The 25,222-nt window shown below is 37.4% G+C and overlaps 1 protein-coding gene across 1 annotated transcript; it reads right to left on the bottom strand.

Annotated features, from left to right (window-relative positions):
* Positions 1 to 3,039: 3,039 nt before the first annotated feature.
* On the bottom strand, positions 3,040 to 24,145 carry LOC134302384 (interferon-induced very large GTPase 1-like). The gene is made up of 5 exons (XM_062987475.1): positions 24,106 to 24,145; positions 11,601 to 12,281; positions 8,715 to 8,752; positions 4,570 to 7,902; positions 3,040 to 4,455 (listed from the first exon to the last, which is right to left on the bottom strand). Exons 1-5 carry the CDS (start codon positions 24,143 to 24,145, stop codon positions 3,040 to 3,042), a joined length of 5,508 nt encoding a protein of 1,835 aa, XP_062843545.1.
* Between the last annotated feature and the right edge of the window lie 1,077 nt (positions 24,146 to 25,222).

Raw genomic sequence — 25,222 nt, 5'->3', positions numbered from 1 at the left:
CTATTCATGTCAGTTCGATGAAATGCTAATAAAATCTGGCTTAAATCTATTGTTGTAGGGAATGTGTTTATTGATCTCTTCAAATAGATTTTTAACAATAGGAGGTATTTATGTCATTTGGGGCGACCACTTATCATGTGGTGCAACCAGTAACAGAAGTGACTAAATTATAAATAATAAATGTCATTTATGTTGCTGAAATATTCATCACTGATGCAGTATGCTTACGTTAATGGTAATTGTAAACATTTTAATGTGTTTAATATGATTTACAGGAAAAATAAGTCTGTTAAGTACATTTAAGGAAGTGAATTTGATGTTATACAAAAAAAATGGCTATGTACAGTGTATCACAAAAGTGAGTACACCCCTCACATTTCTGCAAATATTTGATTATATCTTTTCATGGGACAACACTATAGACATGAAACTTGGATATAACTTAGAGTAGTCAGTGTACAGCTTGTATAGCAGTGTAGATTTACTGTCTTCTGAAAATAACTCAACACACAGCCATTAATGTCTAAATAGCTGGCAACATAAGTGAGTACACCCCACAGTGAACATGTCCAAATTGTGCCCAAATGTGTCGTTGTCCCTCCCTGGTGTCATGTGTCAAGGTCCCAGGTGTAAATGGGGAGCAGGGCTGTTAAATTTGGTGTTTTGGGTACAATTCTCTCATACTGGCCACTGGATATTCAACATGGCACCTCATGGCAAAGAACTCTCTGAGGATGTGAGAAATAGAATTGTTGCTCTCCACAAAGATGGCCTGGGCTATAAGAAGATTGCTAACACCCTGAAACTGAGCTACAGCATGGTGGCCAAGGTCATACAGCGGTTTTCCAGGACAGGTTCCACTCGGAACAGGCTTCGCCAGGGTCGACCAAAGAAGTTGAGTCCACGTGTTCGGCGTCATATCCAGAGGTTGGCTATAAAAAATAGACACATGAGTGCTGCCAGCATTGCTGCAGAGGTTGAAGATGTGGGAGGTCAGCCTGTCAGTGCTCAGACCATACGCCGCACACTGCATCAACTCGGTCTGCATGGTCGTCATCCCAGAAGGAAGCTGACGCACAAGAAAGCCCGCAAACAGTTTGCTGAAGACAAGCAGTCCAAGAACATGGATTACTGGAATGCCCTGTGGTCTGACGAGACCAAGATAAACTTGTTTGGCTCAGATGGTGTCCAGCATGTGTGGTGGCGCCCTGTTGAGAAGTACCAAGACAACTGTATCTTGCCTACAGTCAAGCATGGTGGTGGTAGCATCATGGTCTTGGGCTGCATGAGTGTTGCTGGCACTGGGGAGCTGCAGGTCATTGAGGGAAACATGAATTCCAACATGTACTGTGACATTCTGAAACAGAGCATGATCCCCTCCCTTCGAAAACTGGGCCTCATGGCAGTTTTCCAACAGGATAACGACTCCAAACACAACCTCCAAGATGACAACTGCCTTGCTGAGGAAGCTGAAGGTAAAGGTGATGGACTAAACCCAATTGAGCACCTGTGGCGCATCCTCAAGTGGAAGGTGGAGGAGTTCAAGGTGTCTAACATCCACCAGCTCCGTGATGTCATCATGGAGGAGTGGAAGAGGATTCCAGTAGCAACCTGTGCAGCTCTGGTGAATTCCATGCCCAGGAGGGTTAAGGCAGTGCTGGATAATAATGGTGGTCACACAAAATATTGACACTTTGGGCACAATTTGGACATGTTCACTGTGGGGTGTACTCACTTATGTTGCCAGCCATTTAGACATTAATGGCTGTGTGTTGAGTTATTTTCAGAAGACAGTAAATCTACACTGCTATACAAGCTGTACACTGACTACTCTAAGTTATATCCAAGTTTCATGTCTATAGTGTTGTCCCATGAAAAGATATAATCAAATATTTGCAGAAATGTGAGGGGTGTACTCACTTTTGTGATACACTGTATGTACTTTCTCATTCCCCCTTTAGTTATCCTGGCTTTTAGAAAATAATTTACATTTACACACCAGATGATTGTTAGTGGAGCTGGTTGCATTTGTAGCACTGAACTTGGCACTTCAAAATGATTAACACCACACCCCTTTGTGTTCTGATTGGTTGCCCCAAAGAACCAAAACTGTCCTCAGAAATTTTTTTTTTTTAATAATTTAGCGGATCCAATCTCATCCCATCTATCATCCTCTCATTAGTGCGGATTCCTGCTCCTGATTAGGGCTGACGAGGCCGTTCCACGCCTCCGCCGAAACGTGCACAGCCAATCAACCGTCTTATCACCCACACTTGACGAGTGTAGCGTGGCAGAGTACTGTGCACGGAGGATCACACACTCCACCACACCCCCTCCCGTCTCCATACAGGCGCCACCAACCAGCCAGCAGAGGGCGAAACCGCCCCGTTCCTGAGAGAGCATCCCCTACGGTCTCAAGTCCCGCCCCCCACCCGGACAACAGGCCAATCGTTGTCCATAGCCGCCCAGCCTCGACCGTGAAGGCAGAGCTGGATTCGAAACGACGCTCCTTCGAAATCCAGCCCTGGTTGCAGCGCGTGTCTTTTTACCGCTGCGCCACCTGAGCGGCAGAAAGTTTTTTTAATAAACAGGCTCACATTCTCTATATAAACTCATTTTTGTGTATGTGTGACGAGTTTCTTCATGTGCACATTGCACTTCCATGTGGGGCTCTTTCTCTCAGATTTAGCACATTACACTGGATTAGAAGATCTGAGCACCAAGATTTTATGATGTTCTAACAGGTAAGATAATCCTTTATTAGTCCCACAGTGGGGAAATTCACAGTGTTGCAGCAGCGAAGGGATAGTAAAGCACTCAGTACAAAGTACAAATGAATTACATTCATTAAGAAGAAAAAGATCAAATTCATGCACATCCTACTAATATATAAATCCCACAACACTGAAAACTCAAAATTATTATATGTGATATATATTATAAATGATTATGCGATTATATATATTATAAATGATTATATATGTACGACTATATTTTTGTGTGTGTACATATATATTGGGTGTATGTGTGTCTTTTTTTTCAGATGTATTTATCCAAACTCTCTATAGCTTCTTTTTTTGTGTATTTTCTCCATCCAATGGGAATCTCTCCGTCTTCCCTGAATGTTTTACCATAGTACTTTTCCAGGTCTGTTTGGAATCTGCACACAAACCATTTCCAGTATGGGAGCTCTGAATTATCAGGGGTGATGCTCCACTCAGCATATTCTCCTCCTGCTGTTGTGTAATTTTTGTAATGTACCAAATCATCTGTATCATGACGGGGGTAGAACTGTTTATCACTTTGTACTAAAGTTGTACAAATATCAGCACAGAGATTTGTTGTATTTGTGTAGTAACGACCTATGATTCCATCTACTCTGTGGAAGGGGACACTGTGATCTCCATCATGATTCTCCATTGTGTTGGTGCAGATGGCTTTACAGAATGGACACTGAACCCAGCAGCACTGACACAGATGTTCAATCAGAATCTCATCTGGTTTCTTCCTGAACTTCTCCATGTTGCTGTCTGTTACACTGAAGCTTTTATGTTGTTCTGACATCATCTTTGTGAGACCATTACCTACAACCTGCCGAATAAAATCTAAATCTGTAATTTCCTCCAGACCAGTGCAGGTTATTTCTTTTAAGCTCAGCTCATCTAATAGTGAATTGTTTAAACTTCTCAGCCACATGTTTGCATCACCACAGCTGTTCTTCACTTCTTCAGTTGTGATGTTCACAGCGTTCATCACTTTCTGCTCTTTGTGTTTCAGGTTTTCTGTGAGAAGATTCAGAACCTCTCTGTTATTTTCAGTGATGTATTTACCAACCTTTTTTCTAATGAACCATTTAAAGTGTTTCTTGGGATGGTGGATGTACTTCATGTACTTCCCAAAGTTCTCCTGCTCTGCCAGAGATTTCAGAATGTGTTTCTCAAGCTGTAACCTGTTACCATTAAATTCTGGCATGTCTGAGCTCATCTGTGTTGACAGATCAATAATAGTTTTATTGTAGGCTGCTTGTATGATGGCTGGTACAAGATTGTTGTAGACAAGTTCACCAAATACTGTTGTGGTTGTTGCTCCTCTGCAGTAGTTTTGGAAGATGCTGTAATATTGTGGTTTCTGTTTTTCTAGATACAATTTTACATCATTTTCATCTCTGAACTGTTGGTGGATCTTGGTGAATTCGGGATTTGCAAGGTAACACACATGAAGACAGAGATCCAGAGTGAATTCCTTCTTCAGCTTAATTTTTTTGTTCTCACTGTGATATTTCTCCACTATGTGTTTGACCAGGTCAGTTATTTCCTGAATGTAGCTGTTTTTGTACCCCAGTCCTGCAACTTTGCTGTAGATCTCCTCGATTAAGTGCTCAGATTCTTGGATGACATTTCTGGTCAGATTTCTCACTGACTCATGTTCTTCAAAATACAAAGGATTTATCTCTGACTGACTGTTGGATTGAAAAGAAGAGAAACCATTTTCCCAGAATTGTATTTTTTCAGGAACTGAAATATTTTCTGTGTTCTGTGTTATGAGTACTGTGTTCTCTACTTCCAAGACACCCAAATGTGTTTGCTGTTCTTCATGCCTGGTTAAAAGAATGTACCATGAATTATCTCCCAGGCTGTGTATCTTTGTGTAATTTTCCTGAGATATTTGCTCATGTACAGCAGCTTGTTCATTACCTTCAGATAGAATCTGTATCACATCCTCCCAAAAATTTAAAGGTTTCTCTACAGGTGTGTCTTGTGTCAGATCAGAGACCCATTTGTTCCACACTTTATCAAATTCCTGTCTGAGGACTCGTTCATCAGTTTCTGTGCTTTTTAGTTGTAGAGCAAGTGCTTTACTCATATTGAAGAGATTTTTATCATACTCTGTCTTTTTGTGATTAAAAGCTTCTCGAGCATTTTGCTGTTGAAGAAAATCATTCAGGTTTGTTTTTGCATTTTTGACAAGATCTTCAAGAAGTTGAGTCATTTTTAGTTCAAATTGTATCTGCCATTGAATTAAGATTTCCTTGTCTCTTTCATCTTCAAAGTAACATTTCATTGACTTCTTCACTTCTTCTTTGGTCCTCTTCATGTGAGCATAAAGGTCTTTGTCCTCAAGCTTTTCCAGTTTTTTGTTTTTAATTTTGTTGTGCAGTTTTTCTTCATGTTCTAACATGGCACTTCTGAGGGACCAGGTCCATTTTCCAAACTCAGTTTTTAGTTTCCTGTAGACTGCAATCTCCAGTGTGTTTTTAAAACTAAAAACAAAGTTCTCATTCAGTAGAGCCTTCCACAGATCACTAATGTGTGATTTAAACTCTGAGAGTTTCATACTATGAGACTTGGCAGCATTTGTGAAAATAGCTCTCTTTAGCTTCTGAAAATTTTCACTGTATGAGGGGTTTGGTGGAGCCATTGGTGGGCTGCCCTCCCAGAGCTGTGCAAAATACTGAACATCATCTTGTACATTGAAAGCAATAACATCACTGAAGCACTCAGCTTCACTGTCTTCCTCTTTAGCAGCTAATCTTGTCATTTCATCCAGTTTTTCCTGTAGACGTCTTCTTCCCTCCATGTTCTTCTCTCCAGCAGTGATGTCACCAACATTTTGATGGACAAACATACATCTGGGATTTAGTTTGACCTTCTTCATTCTCATGAAGGCCTGAACAACAATCTGAAGAATCTCCTGCATCTCAGCAGGGTTCTCACCCAATATGTTGATCAAAGTCAGATTTCCAAGACCTACAACAAATGTTGCCAGTTCATTATCGTGATGGTGAGTGGATTTTCCTGCAAGCTCAAGTGCTCTAAGCCCTTCAGTATCTACAATAAGAATGTAGTCAAACTTCAGCTGCTCCTTCATCTCCTCTGATACTCTGACCAGCTGCATGAAGGCTCCTCGGGTGCACCTTCCAGCACTGACAGCAAACTGGAGTCCAAACATGGCGTTCAGCATGGTGGATTTTTCTGTGCTCTGAATCCCTAGAACTGACAGAACAAAGACTCTCTGGTCTCCTAGTTTCTTTATGAGTTCATCTAGAACTGCTGAAACCCAAATCAGAGGAACATGAGCAGCATCACCATCCATCAGCTCCAGTGGAAGACCAGATTTTATGAGTTCTGCAGCAAGTTTGGGGAGATTTGAGATACTTCCTTCTTCAAATGTTTTCTTACTTGTTTGTTTGGACATAAATGACTCATATATCTGACCCATCTCTCTGAAGCTGTGTTCCAGACCAAATGTAGCTGCATTCAGTCTTACAGATATTTTTTCAAGTTCTGTTTGCTCAGCCTTCATCTTTTCTCTTTCAGATGTGTCATGCTTCTTTTTGAGGTCTAAAACCCTTGTCCATGTTTCATTGTACATGTGATAAAGATGTAAAAGATCATCTGAGGTTTGATTGTCCAGTAGAATCTCGAGCCATTTAATAAAAAACAATTTTTCATTTCCTGATAAAGAATTCAGTGAGGAAACAATTTGTTTAATAAATTCTGATTGTCCAATTTCTTGTTGCTGTTCACGGATTTGTTTCATTTGTGTTTGTTTTTCACTCTTTTGCATTTCTAAATTGTTTCCTAGAAGTCGATGTAAGTCTTTGTTTACCTGACACCACTCATACCAGAGCTTCCCTTGACAGGGCAGGTGTGTTTCCTTTAATGTGGATATTTCCTTCCCCTCCAGTTGTTTTATTATCTCTAGTGCTGCTTCTTTTCCTTTCCTACATTCAGGATCATCTTCATCTGTGCTGATCTCATTGTTTTTGTTTAAATCCTCAAGTTTAAAAACTGAAGATGACTTGGACAGACAGTCTGTGATGGTTGTTCTGAGGTTCTTAGATACCTCTGATTGGTTTCTGTCTTTCAAACCAATTCTGTATTTTCCATTTTTAGTCCCACTGACACCTGATTGATCCTCAGAAAGGAGACAGATGAGTGGTTTGGGGTCTTTCAGGAGCTTCTGTAGCATCTCATTATTTCTATCATTTTTAGGATCAGATAAAAGAACAACATTTACAGACGACATTTCAGTCAGAATATCCAGTTGTTCTTTACTGGTTTCTGCATCACCATGTAGATTACAGAAAGCAACACAGTCAGTAAAATGATCAGTTTCCTTTCCAGATGGACAGTACCAAGCAATCTCCACAACTCCATCCATCAGTAGACGCTTTTTAATGCTGCCTGGACAGTGTCTGTGGAAGAACGTATCATGCTTCTTACTGATCAAGCTGTTCATCAGCTGAGACTTGGAAAAGGACACGTCTCCTAACCTGAAGAACACCACCATTGGAGTTTCTGCTTCATAAACATGCTGGGTTTTACTGATCTTGGTACCAGAAGTGTCAGTGGTTTTCCAGCTTTTAGCAATTTGGCGAAATGTCCACAGAGGAAACTCGATCTTTCCAGTAAATGGATTTGGCACCAGTAGAGGCAGAGTGTACTGACACTGAGAGAGTTTAGTTACTATTAGTTGCTTCAGGAAACTGTCTGAGCAGTGGAACACCGCCATCTGAAGATCCATGGGATGGATAGGATTTTTTAAACTCTCACCATCAGAAGATGAAGCTTTTTTGCAGAAAAGCTCATCAAATGCATCAACTTCTTCATCTGTATCTGGAGAAGGAGGGTCTAAATCAGTGGCTTCTTCTTTGGTGGTGATGTATCTTGCTCTGTAATCCATCATTAATAACCTTTGTAGGTAAGTTAGAACCAGATCTTTTTCTTCACACGGTTCTTGGCAATGTAATGAAAGAGAAGTTAGCTGAAGAACATCTGAGGTTTTCATTTTTAGTTTCTGCTTTTCCAGAAGATGAAGTCTAGTTAAAAGTTGTTTTGTTTTTATCTTTACTTCACATTTTGATCCACATTCTTCTACTCCAAGCTCCATCTTTTTCTCCTGTAAAATACAGTTAAACATTTTGATCACAGCAGATTTATTAAAGGTCATAATCCATTTTAATTCATTTTTAACAGCATCTGGGAAAGGAAATCAAAAGTCAGTCTAATACACTGTTAATAGACATTTTATAGTAGATGGATTTCATGATTACCATGGATTTCAATGATTTTGGTAAATGTTCTTGTTCTGTGCTTGAATGAGTGTAATACTTTTTTTATTATTATTAAAAACATAATTTATAAGATGACACAATCTGTTCTAGTTTGCATCCACTTGAGTTTATGAATCAACTCTTATTTTGGTTTTGAAAATGTATTGATAATTAGTACTAATATGTTTGTGTGATTCAGGGATGTTGTAGGACTACAGTTAGATTCATGATTCATTAATTATACCAAACGTGGTAATAATCATTTGTATATGTAGATTGTAGGTTTCATATGTACATAAATGAAACAGAAACAGTTGTGTGTGAGGTTTGAAACAGGGTGAGGAACAGCCTTTCTGCTACAATGGTGAGGTTGTGGACAGTTTCATCACAGGTTATACACCATGGCAAGACTAAGCAAAGCCACCACAGACAAAGTAGATCTACTGCATCAGCCAAAACATTTTAAAGTGTTTTGAAAAGAAATAGCAACATTACAAATGCTTTACCATGCCAATGTTTTTGGACTGTATTGCAAACTTTTATTTGCAGATTTTTATGTGTATGTATGTTCACATAGTAAAAACTTATTTCTTGAAACCTAAAAAAATATATATATATTTTTAACCATGAATGCAAGGATAAATTCAGAACTGCTTACCAATTCTGTTTCTGTTGGATAAAGGTTGGAGCTGGAGTCTGTAAAAAGAAGAAAATATTGTGTGATGAAGAAAAACACAAATGATTATTTATTTTAGCTTTACTGATCATGATGGAAATACAGTGTTAGCTCACCCCTGCCGAGTTACCACTGTGGGCCCCTAAGCAAGGCCCTTAACCCCCAATTGCATAGATTGGTTTAGTTGACAAGTGTAAATCACTCTGAATAAAAACATCTGCTAAAAGCTCTAAATGTAGGACTCAAATCTCTTAACCTGTCTACAACAACATGATGCTACATAGATCATGCAAAATAATAGCTGTTAATCCTACACATTCATACTGATAACAAAATGATGTGTATAATGTTTTATGATATACACATTTAGTGAAGGATTTATTTATTCCTGAAAATTTCTGTTAATCATACAGGAAATAAACAAGGTGTTATATAACAAATAGGTGAGTGGTGGCCTGGTAACACAGCTGGTAGCGCGAGCCTTGCACAGCAATATAGGCACTACAGTATCTGGTTTTGATCCTACCCACAATCACTGTGATGAGTTTTGTATGTTCTCCATGTATCCATGTGCTCTGCGCTTACTTCACCACCCAAAATCAAAGTAGAAGTGGGAGTGGCCATTCTAAATTTGCTGCTCTAAATCACCAAGGTTTAATGATTAAATTATGTTAATAAATGAGTGAAACTGCACTGAACTGACCCTCTGTTCAGTTTATGATTATTTCATGTATTTTAGTTTTTTATTTTATACAGGTGTATAAAACCAAGCACCTTGGCACACAGACTGCTTCTACACACATTAGTGAAAGAACGGGTCACTCTCAGGAGCTCAGTGAATTCCAGTGTGGTACCGTGATGCCACCTGTGCAACAAGTCCAGTCATGTAATTTCCTCACTACTAAATATTCCACAGTCGACTGTCAGTGCTATTATAACAAAGTGGAAGTTGGGACGTCACGGTTTATATGTGTGTAGATGGGCGAATACTTTTGGCAATATAGTGTACTTGACAATTTGTTGTGTTTTGTTTTTGGCTATATATACTTTAATGTGATTTTCTGTATATAATTAATAAAAAAAGACTTTTTAATTATTAATATTAAAGTCTGACAATACAGTGGTATCTGATCATCAGAATATGTTCACAGTTTTGCAAAAGTGTCTTGTTGATAGACACACACATTTTGAAATTCAGTGCATTCAGAAAGTCTTCAGACTCTTTAATGTCAGGTAATGTCTGTAATCTCTGCTGAATATTTTATTTCCCTTCACCTGTAACTCAGTTTACCACATTTAGCTGAAAGAACAGTTTCTTGTTATTAGATATAATGTTATTGTACTCATACTTGTTTTCTATCTGGCCTAATTAATCTGTGAATTCATACCCTTCAGCTTCCTTTTCTTTCTAGCAAAGTAATGTCAATGAGCTGTTTGGACTCCCTCAACAACAGTTACGTTCTTTCTTATTTACATGAAAATCAGGATTTAGACCCAACCATAGTTAATGATTTGTCCTCTGATAACTTAAGTGTCTATTTTCTTTTTATATTAGATCTTAGTGCAGTGTTTGATACTGTTGATCATTACATCTAACTGGATAGGCTAAAAAATACAGTTTGTGTTAGAGGATTCTCTTGGTTTAAATCCTAAAACCCAAAATCAGAAAAAGTTGGGACAGTATAAACAATGCAAATGAAATAAAATTACATTGACTTTTATTTGATGTCAGACAGGATGAACCTGAGATATTTCATCTTTTATCTGCTCAACTTCATTTCATTTATTAATAAACATCCATTCCTGCATTTCAGACCTGCAGCACATTCTGAAAAAAGTTGGGACAGAAGCAATTTAGGTCTAGTAATGAGGTGAAAAAAACAACAACTAAAGAATGATGTGATAAAAGCAAATGCTTTATTTTCCCAACTTTTTTAATGTGTTGCAGGCCTGAAATGCAGGAATGGATGTTTATTAATAAATGAAATGAAGTTGATCAGATAAAAGATGAAATATCTCAGGTTCATCCTGTCTGACATCAAATAAAAGTCAAAGTAAATGTAAGAAACTCTGTGTTTTTATTTTATTTGCATTTTCCAAGCTGTCCCAACTTTTTCTGATTTGAGGTTGTAAATAAGCCATTGCTAGAACCTCTACAGTGCATAATATTATCAGGGGATTCAGAGACTATGTAGGAATCTCTGTGCATAAGGCCAAGTCCAAAAAAATAAGTAACTTGAAAATCAGCAAAATTTTGTGATGGATCAACATGTATGTGGTACTGACCCATCTTAAACAAGAACAAGTGTTGTTTTGACTAAATAGGCATTAAGTCCCACAATTCAAAATCTTGTGGAAAAACCTTTCCAAAAGTGTAAAAGCTGTCACTGTCTTTAAAAGATTGTGGTGGTGCCATATTAATGCCCATGGTTTTGGAATGGTAGCTCATTGTAGGACCAGGACTGTCCATTCCAACTAAAGGCACACTCTTGTACCTCCTAGCTCTCCTTTTCAGTTATGCTGTAATAATTAAGGGTGTCAGAGTCTCATGCTACTTTGCACAATTAATATTATACTATTAATGATTTTGTTTATATCACATTTTAACTACATTATTTTAATATTTCGCTCAGCTTGCAGGGTTTTTGTTTTATTAAGGGATTCTGTGCAGTTTTGAGCCGATGCTATGCTAACCATACAAATGAAGCTCCAGATAAAAGATCAGTGTTTGTGAAGCTGAGCACCACAGTAAAAATGTCAACATTCACATGAAATAGTTTCATTTCCAAATGAACATGTACAAAAGTGACTTAATCATTTAACCATGGTAAAGTGTACTGATATATTTATGTTCATTTTAACACTTACCTTTTCTAACACTTCCTACTATGTTAAACGGGTTCTTGTAACTTTTTTCCTCAAGACAATCTGCACTTTTCTTCTCTTCATTTTTTCCATGTTTGTCGTAATGCTGCAAAGTTTCCTCTGCATCCTCAAAAATCTCACATGTGAGGTGACTTCCATTCACTTTTATCAATATGTCAATCTCCTCAAACAGCCGACAAACTGAAGTCTTGTCATGATTTTTTCTGTGTTTAAATCTGTGAAACCTTCCATCACATTCATCCAGAAACTTGTTAAAACTTGCAGATTTTTTCTCTTCAGCCTCCCAGTCAGTACTGATCAATATAGAGTAGTTTAGTGCTTGGTCACTGAAACAGCTGAGTATGGCTTTCAGTTGTTTTTTTTCCTCCTCAGTAAAACTCTGAAGTTGCACCACGAGTAAGAAAGCATGAGGACCAGGAGCAGTAAGTGAAACACACTCTTTTAGTCTCTCAGATGACTGAGTGAGTTCTGGATTGTACAGATGAGGAGCATTGATGATGGTGATGTATCTTTCCTCCACCCATCCTCTGGCTCTCTCACTGTGCTGATCTACTAAATGTGGAGGAAGTTCAGTCTCAAATGCAGCTCTACCCAGAATGAAGTTCCCCACACTGCTGGTCTCTAAGTGACTCTTTCCCAACAGAATTATCCTCAGTTCAGATACTGAAAATAAAGGAAAACATAAATGATCTATAAACATATGTATTACTGCTGTTTAGAGATTTAACAGGAACAGGGCGCTTGACTATAATACACATGTACTATTTAATGGGTTTTATCATTTAAAAATTATATCTTTTGTAACATATATATATATATATATATATATATATATATATATACATATACAGTGTATCACAAAAGTGAGTACACCCCTCACATTTCTGCAAATATTTTATTATATATTTTCATGGGACAACACTATAGAAATAAAACTTGAATATAACTTAGAGTAGTCAGTGTACAACTTGTATAGCAGTGTAGATTTACTGTCTTCTGAAAATAACTCAACACACAGCCATTAATGTCTAAATGACTGGCAACATAAGTGAGTACACCCCACAGTGAACATGTCCAAATTGTGCCCAAAGTGTCAATATTTTGTGTGACCATCATTATTATCCAGCACTGCCTTAACCCTCCTGGGCATGGAATTCACCAGAGCTGCACAGGTTGCTACTGGAATCCTCTTCCACTCCTCCATGATGACATCACGGAGCTGGTGGATGTTAGACACCTTGAACTCCTCCACCTTCCACTTGAGGATGCGCCACAGGTGCTCAATTGGGTTTAGTCCATCACCTTTACCTTCAGCTTCCTCAGCAAGGCAGTTGTCATCTTGGAGGTTGTGTTTGGAGTCGTTATCCTGTTGGAAAACTGCCATGAGGCCCAGTTTTCGAAGGGAGGGGATCATGCTCTGTTTCAGAATGTCACAGTACATGTTGGAATTCATGTTTCCCTCAATGAACTGCAGCTCCCCAGTGCCAGCAACACTCATGCAGCCCAAGACCATGATGCTACCACCACCATGCTTGACTGTAGGCAAGATACAGTTGTCTTGGTACTTCTCACCAGGGCGCCGCCACACATGCTGGACACCATCTGAGCCAAACAAGTTTATCTTGGTCTCATCAGACCACAGGGCATTCCAGTAATCCATGTTCTTGGACTGCTTGTCTTCAGCAAACTGTTTGCGGGCTTTCTTGTGCGTCAGCTTCCTTCTGGGATGATGACCATGCAGACCGAGTTGATGCAGTGTGTGGCATATGGTCTGAGCACTGACAGGCTGACCTCCCACGTCTTCAACCTCTGCAGCAATGCTGGCAGCACTCATGTGTCTATTTTTTAAAGCCAACCTCTGGATATGACGCCGAACACGTGGACTCAACTTCTTTGGTCGACCCTGGCGAAGCCTGTTCCGAGTGGAACCTGTCCTGGAAAACCGCTGTATGACCTTGGCCACCATGCTGTAGCTCAGTTTCAGGGTGTTAGCAATCTTCTTATAGCCCAGGCCATCTTTGTGGAGAGCAACAATTCTATTTCTCACATCCTCAGAGAGTTCTTTGCCATGAGGTGCCATGTTGAATATCCAGTGGCCAGTATGAGATAATTGTACCCAAAACACCAAATTTAACAGCCCTGCTCCCCATTTACACCTGGGACCTTGACACATGACACCAGGGAGGGACAACGACACATTTGGGCACAATTTGGACATGTTCACTGTGGGGTGTACTCACTTATGTTGCCAGCTATTTAGACATTAATAACTGTGTGTTGAGTTATTTTCAGAAGACAGTAAATCTACACTGCTATACAAGCTGTACACTGACTACTCTAAGTTATATCCAAGTTTCATGTCTATAGTGTTGTCCCATGAAAAGATATAATGAAATATTTGCAGAAATGTGAGGGGTGTACTCACTTTTGTGATACACTGTATATATATATATATATATAGAACTTACAACGGATTTAGAAAGTATTAACACTTGATTGTGTTGTGGACTTGGTTTTGACACAAGGGTAATTCCTACAATTCGGGGCCTTTTGTGTCCCCAGTACTGATCATTGTATTTATTGAGTACATTTTAAACAATACTTTTAAACAACACTTTCAAATACTAAACACGTTTTCTGTATACATGTTTTTATCTGTTAGATAGCAGAGGTTTTTCCATGTCCCCAGTGCTGTACATTCTGATTTAGCGATGATATATGAGCTTTAATCATGAAAATATCTCAGTCTTTCAATACTGTTTAAAAGGTTTAATTAAGTCCCTCTAAACCCTGGATTGTTTTTTTTTATGAGTTTTATGTTATTGCTGATTATAAGGGTTTTTTCACACGTCCCTTGGGTTGCCGTCCACCTTGTTATTACTTACTACTGTCTCTTGAAATGAAGTTTTACATACTGACATAATTTCCTGGAGCTCACATGAACTTTTTGGAGGGAAAACAACTGTGGAAAGTGAGTGGCTTATTAAACTCCTCATTTCAATTTTGTTTTCTCCACATTTTATCCTAAAAGTCTTATATGGTTAACCATAACATGTCCACCCTGTTACAGGATATATGAGAAAAAGCAAAACGATTTGATCATTTAAAAAAATAATCCCACTAAAAAGCAGATGTGTGCATCCTTTAAAGAATGGCCTTAAGTGCAGCTAAAAGACAGAAACACAACAGTTATGCATTTATCCGTAACAGGGTGAACATCCTGGGTCAGAGACTGCATTAAAATGTTTTAATAAAACCTACAGTTTGTGTGCTTGAGCTTGACCAATATTAGTTTGGAAACGTATAACACGTCCTTTTTATAATACAACATGAAAAACAAATTAAAACAGTTTCATTTTCAAAAAGTTTTAAGGTCCAAAGAATGACCCATTTATATATATACAGTGAGGAAAATAAGTATTTGATACACTGCCAATTTTGCAAGTTTTCCCACCTACAAAGAATGGAGAGGCCTGTAATTTTTATCGTAGGGACACTTCAACTGTAAGAGACAGAATCTAAAAAAAATCCAGATAATCACATTGTATGATTTTTAAATAATTAATTTGCATTTTATTGCATAAAATAAGTATTTGATACAATGGAAAAACAGAACTTAATATTTGGTACAGAAAGCTTTTCAGAGGTCAGACGTTTCCTGTATTTCTTGACCAAGTTTGCACACACTGCAGCAGGGATTTTGGCCCACTCCTCCATACAGATCTTCTCCAGATCTTTCAGGTTTCGGGGCTGTTGCTGGGCAACATTGAGTTTCAGCTTCATCCAAAGATTTTTTATTGGGTTCAGGTCTGGAGACTGGCTAGGCCACTCCAGGACCTTAAAAGTTGCCCTGGCTGTGTGTTTCGGGTCATTGTCATGCTGGAAGACCCAGCCACGATCCATCTTCAATGCTCTTACTGAGGGAAGGAGGTTGTTGGGCAAAATCTTGCGATACATGACCCCATCCATTCTCCCTTCAATACGATGCAGTCGTCCTGTCCCCTCTGCAGAAAAGCACCCCAAAGTATGATGTTTCCACCCCCATGCTTCAAGGTTGGGATGGTTGTACTTATCCTCCTTCTTCCTCCAAACACGGTGAGTGGAGTTGATACCAAAAAGCTCTATTTTGGTCTCATCTGACCACATGACCTTCTCCCATGCCTCCTCTGGATCATCCAGATGGTCACTGGCGAACTTTACACGGGCCTGGACATGTGCTTGCGTGAGCAGGGGGACCTTGCGTGCCCTTCAGGATTTTAATCCATGGCGGCGTAGTGTGTTACTAACGGTAATCTTTGAGACTGTGGTCCCAGCTCTCTTCAGGTCATTGACCAGGTCCTCCCGTGTGGTTCTGGGCTGATTCCTGACCTTTCTCAGGATCATCCTTACCCCACAAGGTGAGATCTTGCATGGAGCAGCAGACTGAGGAAGATTGACAGTCATCTTGTGTTTCTTCAATTTTCTAATAATTGCGCCAACAGTTGTTGCCTTCTCACCAAGCTGCTTGCTATTGTCCTGTAGCCCATCCCAGCCTTGTGCAGGTCTACAATTTTGTCCCTGGTGTCCTTAGACAGCTCTTTGGTCTTGGCCATAGTGAAGAGGTATGCGTGTGATTGATTGTGTGGACAGCTGTCTTTTATACAGGTAACAAGTTCAAACAGGTGCAATAAATGCAGGTAATGAGTGCAGAATAGGAGGAGCTTCTTAAAGAAAAACTAACAGGTCTGTGAGAGCCAGAATTCTTGCTGGTTGGTAGGTGATCAAATACTTGTTTCATGCAATAAAATGCAAATTAATTATTTAAAAATCATACAGTGTGGTTATCTGGATTTTTTTTTAGATTCTGTCTCTCACAGTTGAAGTGTCCCTACGATAAAAATTACAGGCCTCTCCATTCTTTGTAGGTGGGAAAACTTGCAAAATCGGCAGTGTATCAAATACTTATTTTCCTCACTGTATATTACAAGATGGAAGTCACTGTTGAGTGTGACAGTCTGCTTGATGTTTGTAACCTGTAGCAAGAAGCAGGACAACAAGCATTATGTCTGACAAATAGCTTTTACTGTACGAATAATTATTTATCCTACAGAGCAGGAATGACTACAACATAGTTGACTAGTAGTTGATTTTTAAATCTCAATTAAGTCTCATTTCTCATTCACTTAATTAGCAATAACATTTAGTATAGAACAAAAAGACTTACTTCTGGGAGGTAATGTCATACTTCTCCTCTTTGTTAGTGGTAGATAATCTGTTTATAAACCACAAACCATGTTTTAATCAACACACTGCAGAACCAGCTGATGAACATGATCTTATACAGAACTTACAGAGATTACAGTTCCCATCATAATCACTGTAACCATAATTATCTGTCTTTTAATAGATTAGATTATTATCACACTGAAAAACACAATCAAGAGGAAAAAAAATCCCTTAATAAGCTTTTCCTGTCATTTATCCATGAATACAAGCAACTTAAGTTTGTTTAACACTACTGGGACTTTTCCTGGAACCATCTTTTACTGTCAGGTGAAACAATTGAGCTACAAACACTCAAGGTGTGTTAAAGATGTATGACTACATGGAAAAAAAACTTGATGCCCACTATTAAGTATGGTGGCAGGTTTGTGGTGTTGGGGGGCTGTTTTTTCTCAAAGGCCTTGGGAATTTTGTTCAAGTACATGGTATTGTGGACTACATGAAATAAGAGTACATTTTAATTTACCACTGCCAAGAAGGATCATCAGTGGAATTTCCATCAGATCCAATGATTTTCTGAACACAAAATTAAACTTGTGCCATGGCTACCTCAGTCATCCCCATTGAAAACCTGTGGGGTGAAATAAAGAGGAGCGTGCACAAGAGAGGATCTGGGATCCTAGACAGTCTGGAGAAATTCTGTAAGGAGGAATGGACTTAAATTTCCTGCTTTTTAAGGTGTTATAGAAGAAGACTGCTGTAGATTGTACAAAGTACTAAATGCAGGGGTGCCAATAATTTTTACACAGTTTAAACTAGTCAGCATTTAAATCAGGATACATTTACCCAAATACAAGACCAGGATACACTAGAGTGGTTCATAAACAAGAACCTCAATTTATAGAGATGGTAAATAATGTGTGACTCTCCATACGCAATACTGCTCTCAGTGTGAACCCACCTCGAGAATGTGAAAATAAGCAATCAGCAACTACACAAAAGTCAGGGGGACATGTATTAGGTACGTCCCTCCTCAGTCAGGAGCAGGGTCTGCAGTAAGTGTTCTTTATGATCATAGTGGTGTCATTTAGTAACAATTTGATTTGCTTGTTGTATTGGACTTTACATAGGTTTGCCCTCCCATTACTCCATATTCCCACTGTAAAAATATCTGAAACTTATTTCCTTGATACAAGAGTAAGTTTTATTAGAGCTATTTAATTACAATTTGTTTTGCTTATTTTATGAAATTTTAACATGATCAGGTGGAATAATTTAATTTCCTTAAATTGTAAAAGTAAAAACAGCAGACTGATATAACAGAGAAGGTCTAAATTTCCAACATGATAGACTGTTATATATACAAGTTGTAACACTTTTTTCTGGTACATTTTTCTGCATCAAAACTTTGTAGGTTTATTAAACTGTAAAGCTAATTTCCTTACCGCCATGTTAGTACCGTAAAACCAAAGGTGTCAAAGACAAACTAAATACCTTTACTGTGATCTATTCTTCTTTATTAAACCAGAAAACAACAAAATCTACAATAATCGAGATTTCTAGATCATACCTGTTGATTTGTCCTACCCTATCGAAACTTCCTACCGTAGCGCAAATTTATAGATCTATCTGTCCATTTGTCCTACCCTATCAAAATGTATTCCTGTAGTAAATATTTAAGTTTTATCGATATATTCTTATTAAAATTATGTATATATCTTATTATAATTAGTGGTAGCACATCTCGATAGGTCTATATCTTATTATAATTATTGGTAGCACATCTCGATAGGTCTATATCTTATTATAATTATTGGTAGCACATCTCGATAGGTCTATATCTTATAAACTATAGGTGGCACATCTCGATAGTTCTATATCTTATTATAAACTATAGGTAGCACATCTCGATAGCTCTATATATTATTATAATTAGTGGTAGTACATCTCGATAGATCTATATCTTATTATAAACTATAGGTAGTACATCTCGATAGATCTATATCTTATTATAAACTATAGGTGGCACATCTCGATAGTTCTATATCTTATTATAAACTATAGGTAGCACATCTCGATAGCTCTATATATTATTATAATTAGTGGTAGTACATCTCGATAGGTCTGTATCTTATTATAAACTATAGGTAGCACATATCGATAGTTCTATATCTTATTATAAACTATAGGTAGCACATCTCGATAGCTCTATATCTTATTATAAACTATAGGTAGCACATCTCGATAGGTCTGTATCTTATTATAAACTATAGGTAGCACATCTCCATAGCTCTATATCTTATTATAAACTATAGGTAGCACATATCGATAGTTCTATATCTTATTATAAACTATAGGTAGCACATCTCGATAGGTCTGTATCTTATTATAAACTATAGGTAGCACATATCGATAGTTCTATATCTTATTATGAACTATAGGTAGCACATCTCGATAGGTCTGTATCTTATTATAAACTATAGGTAGCACATCTCGATAGCTCTATATCTTATTATAAACTATAGGTAGCACATCTCGATAGGTCTGTATCTTATTATAAACTATAGGTAGCACATCTCGATAGCTCTATATATTATTATAAACTATAGGTAGCACATCTCGATAGATCTATATCTTATTATAATTATTGGTAGCACATCTCCAAAGGTCTGTATCTTATAAATTATAGGTGGCACATCTCGATAGGTCTATATCTTATTATAATTAGTGGTAGCACATCTCGATAGGTCTATATCTTATAAACTATAGGTGGCACATCTCGATAGGTCTATACTGTATCTTATTATAAACTATAGGTAGCACATCTCGATAGGTCTGTATCTTATTATAAACTATAGGTAGCACATCTCGATAGGTCTGTATCTTATTATAATTATTGGTAGCACATCTCCAAAGGTCTGTATCTTATAAATTATAGGTGGCACATCTCGATAGGTCTATATCTTATTATAATTAGTGGTAGCACATCTCGATAGGTCTATATCTTATAAATTATAGGTGGCACATCTCGGTAGGTCTGTATCTTATTATAAACTATAGGTAGCACATCTCGATAGGTCTGTATCTTATTATAAACTATAGGTAGCACATCTCGATAGGTCTATATCTTATTATAAACTATAGGTAGCACATCTCGATAGGTCTGTATCTTATTATAATCAGTGGTAGCACATCTCGATAGGTCTGCATCTTATTAAAAAACGATAGGTAGCACACTTGATTCATTGACCTGTCTCTCAGGATTTTAACATCATGTTGGTTAAATTCATGACAGGAACGGTAGTTACTCATTACACAAGATTTTTCAAATCACAAGTTTAATATAAATTATAGACAATTTTGTATCTCTAATTCACCTCACTTGCATGTATTTGGACTGTGGGAGAAAACCGGAGCATTTGGAAAAAAACCCACATAGACATGGGAGAACATGCAAACTCCACACAGAAAGAATCCACCTGTAAATCGAGCCCAGGACCTTCCTGCTGTGAATCAACAATGCTACCCACTGAGCCACTATGCGGCCCATACATCTCAAATAACTGTGTAATTTTTATACTAGTTTATTAACAACAACACACATCCTGAGTCTCTGGAGGATTAGTGTCTACATTTTTTACATATATGGGTGAAAGATACCAAAAATAAAATGGTTAAATTGTATAATTTTTTCATTTAATATTGTGCACGAATGTGTCACCTATGTAAATATGTATTTTTTTTCTCAGCATTTTGCTTATTTGATAGTTTTAGTGTTGTTGACACACAACAAGGGCACAAAAATGTCATTCAGTGCAACGACTAATTTATGACAAAATACACACACAAGGAACAATCTTAGCCATTTCAAATGTATAAGTTTAGTACATCTCTTACAAAAGAAGAAGAACAGAAGAAGAAACTGTACTTACTCTGTTTTGAATTTTCTGTGCATTGTTTGTACTCTAATGCATCCTGGGATTTTGTTTATTTGTATACAAGATGTTTTTGCTACACATTCTATTCTATTTGAAACTCAATCAAACTCTGTTTTCTATGAAGCAGGCCTGGATTCTCTTGCATTCACATGAAAAAAATATATAATAATTACTTATTACAGTTATTTTAAGCAAATGTTTTTGTTGCACTGTATGATGATTTTATGCTGCACTGAATGACATACTCCAAATTATCCTGCTACATCAGAATATTCATGACTTCATTTGTTTTTAAGTTCTTTATTGATTAAAGTAGCAGTAGTAGAATGAAAATATGCCACACCAGTGGCAAGTATGTGTTATAATATTACTACATCATGAAAAAAGTAAGGCAATGAAAAACATAGCTAATGAAGCCATCATAACAACTTGTAAGGCACCAGAACAGTGTGGAAGTTTGGAATTTGTGTCATAACACGTGAAAAAGTTGCTGCAGTAAATCTAAATTCATTCAGCAGTAAAAACCATTTGAAGTCGCATTTTATTTCATGAACTGAACAAATTTTTTCCAGTCTTTTGTTGTTAACCTTGAGGTTCTTGCTGTACATGGCTTTGGTTCTGCGATTATGATTTTGACATCAGACTTAAGGTAGTAAATTTCATCAGGTGGATTTGGCCACACAAAGGAATTTCTGTTTCAATTTTGTAGCATGCAGCTAACTTGCACCTCATCTCCTACAGACAGCAGTACCTGCCCAACGAATGGCAGGTCATCGTACTTGACAATAACAAAATCTCAGGGACCACTTCATCAAAAACATAATTATTAATATTCATTGTAATTACTGCTCTTATTAAGCAAGACTAGAATGGAAAAAAGTGGTTTTAATATTTAAAAATAATTTTAAAACATTAAAAAGTCAGTATAACAATGTCATTGTCAATTTAGTGCAACAGCGAAATTCTGTTGCACTGAATGACTGTTGCACTGAATGACTGTTGTACTGAATGACAGAAATTTTACTTTAGCACATTTTACAGTTATCCCAGTGGTTAGCAAAAGCTAACATTGACCTTAGCTCAAAGACATTTCTACACATATTCACATTTAACCTTGTTTGTTTACAAGAGTAACCGTAATATTACGTTTTCTGTGTTGTACTGAATGACACTCAGTTTTGTTCTTTAATGTACTATGTCAGTAAAAAGACATTTTTATCAAATAATGTTAAAATGCATTGACCTTTGTGTGTGTGCTGAAGGGTCGCCAGGAGTCTTCTTTTGTTGTTATAATTGGTCACATGACTGCAGTAACCTGATCGCATATTAAAATAAGGCTTTTTATTAACGTTGAACTGAATGACAACTGAAGATTGGGAAAATGGGGACTGAAAGTATCCTGAATATTATTAATATTAAAAAACACATCTGATTGAATATTATTTAATGTCACACATGACATTTGTACAATTATGCCAAAGCAGTAAATTTTAAGTTTTACTTAAGATTAATTAGTTTTTTCTTAATATTTTATTACTTAAAGAGGTAGGGGGACCGTTGCACTGACATTTTGGGGGTTTCAAGGGTTATTTTTTTCAAAAATCATACATTTTCCGTAAAAATTACTTTAGGTTTCAGTAAAGATGTACAAATGGAGTAGATTGAAGGTATATCCACTTATATTAATATAATTGTATATTATTTATCAAGTGGGGACACTAAAAAGTTACGTCTCGTCTTTGACCCATATACATAACTTTTCCTTGTAACTGAGGTAACAACGCTGTACAAATCAGTAAATAATGTTGACTTTTTAATAATAAAGGTAAAATTAGATAAAATCTGTGTACTATAGCTGCTCTAAATATTTACAATTTCAATCATGCTCCTGTCAGCTCTGTCTTGCAGCATGGAGAAACATATGCAGTAATCAGTAATCCTTTGCATTGTCTTAAATCACCACTCAGCCCTGCTGTCATGAAGTTCCCTTTGCTTCATAATTCCTATTAATTCATGGAGACATTGGCATAAGTTACAAACTGGTTTAGCAAAATTCTAACTAGTTTAAAATGTTCAATAACAATAACACCTCCAGCTATGTTATTTATACATGCATATGAATTTGAGTTCATCCTGAAAAACTTACCATGTACTTTGTACTGACTGTAGTCCATCTGTTTCTATACATACTTTTTAACCTGCTTTCACCCTGTTCATCAACTGTCAGGACCCCCCACAGGACCACCACAGAGCAGGTATTATTTAGGTGGTGGATCATTCTCAGCACTGCAGTGACACTGACATGGTGGTGGTGTGTTAGTGTGTGTTGTGCTGGTATGAGTGGATTAGACACAGCAGCGCTGTTGGAGTTTTTAAACACCTCACTGTCACTGCTGGACTGAAAATTGTCCAACAACCAAAAACATCCAGCCAACAGCACCCTGTGGGCAGCATCCTGTGACCACTGATGAAGGTCTAGAAGATGACCAACTCAAACAGCAGCAATAGATGAGCGATCGTCTCTGACTTTACATCTACAAGGTGGATCAACTAGGTAGGAGTGTCTAATAGAGTGGACATGGTATTTTAAAACTCCAGCAGCACTGCTGCTGTGTTAAACTCACATAATAACAGCATTACATACACTTAAACTCTAAACTTTTTAAATAATTAAAACGAAACCATACGTTACTAACCGCTAGAAGAAATAAATTAGGCAAAGGTAGCACAGAATTATAGGTGTTCCCTGCAACGAGTCAAAAACCGATGTGCGCATGCTCGGTAGGACAAATCGACGGGTAAAATAAATCGCCAGAACACCGGCACTTTTTGCTAGCTGGACAGTCATGGACAATTTTTAGTTCACCTCATTTGCATGTTTTTTGACAGTGGAAGGAAACCCACACAGACACGGGGAGAACAAACTCCACACACCTGCCCCACCTGGGGTTGGAATGCAGGACATTGTTGCTGTAAGGTGACAGAGGCACCGACCGAGCCACCCAAACGTTCATCAGGAAATGCTGACAGGTGCTTAAACACGACGGTGTGTGGTGGGTTTGTTTACTGAGAATGAGTTTGTTCTGCATTACTGTTTACGGTCAGATCCAGTTAAGAATAAAATGTAGAAAATCTGCGCAGTTTTATTAAAATAAAATAAAGATCAGAATAATGAGAGCAGATTGTAATCAGTGTCTCCATGTAAACAGTCTGATGAAGTAAAGTAAGAATTATTTACTCTACTAAACTCCGTTTCTTATGAATATCACTCGGATCTTCAGTACTAATATAATCTCAGATCTTCTGATTTCATTATAATGAATAAGAGTTTATGTTATTATTCTTACCTTCACCTGACGCCATTTCACCTTCATCATCCAGATTCATTCTAAAGTGAAAGCAAGATAAACAGGTGAGACTCGCTGTAACTCCACCCACCAGGTCACGTGATTTTTCCTATTTTATTTTTATCAACAGCTTCATCATGTTCAGGGTCGCGGTGGATACGATTCACCCTGAATCACAGTGCAAACTCGGCAAACACAAAACCTCCATGTAACGTTGTATTTAAATAATATGTTTCTGTTAAGATCATTTTCATTATCTGCAGTATTAAGACAGAAATGTACTTTTACTCCTTTATTGACTAATAGTAGAATCAGTACAAAGTATTCAAGAAAATAATGCTATAAGGCTGGTAACAGTGTAGACTGGAACAATATAAAGTTACAGCAGGACGTTCTTATAATCCCCCATTTTTTCTTATGGACTTTCTAACTACATCTATAACACTTCAAATGTCAAATGTAACGTAAATACAACGTAGTTGTACCTGAGAACAGGGGTGAGTGGGGTCGGTTTGCACCTTCTGTATTACTTTCAGTTTCTCAGACACTGTTTGTATTAGAAAGACAAAATTTGAATACATTAAATCCACACACACACACACACACACACACACACACACAGGTGAACTCTCCCTCCTGTTCAGTGTTCACCATGTGACTGTTAAACTTTAGATTTTTTTAAAACACACATATGAAAATGTAAACATATAATAAACACAATAAGTAATATGTAAATATTATAAACAAAAACAACAATGTACAAATGGAACAAAGGGCGTGTCAATAAATCAAGCATGGTACATAGTGCAAATAACGTCCATACGTTTCTGAATTAATAACTTTAAACAGTAAAACTACAGTAAAACACCTGAACACGAGACATGGAGCATATGCTGTCTTCAAGTCCTGCTCGGAAGTTCCTACTTACGAGTTCGGAGGTCGTAATTACGACATGATGTGCGTTCAAGTGGACGCCATGACAAAACTCCTTTTGTTTATGCTTTTATTTTTGTATAATCAAAAACAGGAAAATAAACACAAAAATATCTGTGCACAAAATATCTGCTCATGAGGCAACACTTTTTGGGTTCTTCTGATCAGCTTTGTTGCTATTCTT

The sequence above is a fragment of the Trichomycterus rosablanca genome, chromosome 2 (assembly GCF_030014385.1).
Source record: "Trichomycterus rosablanca isolate fTriRos1 chromosome 2, fTriRos1.hap1, whole genome shotgun sequence".
NCBI classification, from domain to species: Eukaryota; Metazoa; Chordata; class Actinopteri; order Siluriformes; family Trichomycteridae; genus Trichomycterus; species Trichomycterus rosablanca.
This window is presented reverse-complemented; position numbering and strand designations above follow the sequence as displayed.

Coding starts and splice junctions, on each gene's coding strand:
- LOC134302384 (XM_062987475.1), bottom strand. CDS start 24,145: ATGAATCTGGATGATGAAGGTGAAATGGCGTCAGGTGAAG. Junction 12,282..24,105: donor TGAAATGGCGTCAGGTGAAG/GTAAGAATAATA, acceptor CTTTATTTTCAG/TATCTGAACTGAGGATAATT. Junction 4,456..4,569: donor AACAGCAAACACATTTGGGT/GTCTTGGAAGTA, acceptor TCCAACAGTCAG/TCAGAGATAAATCCTTTGTA.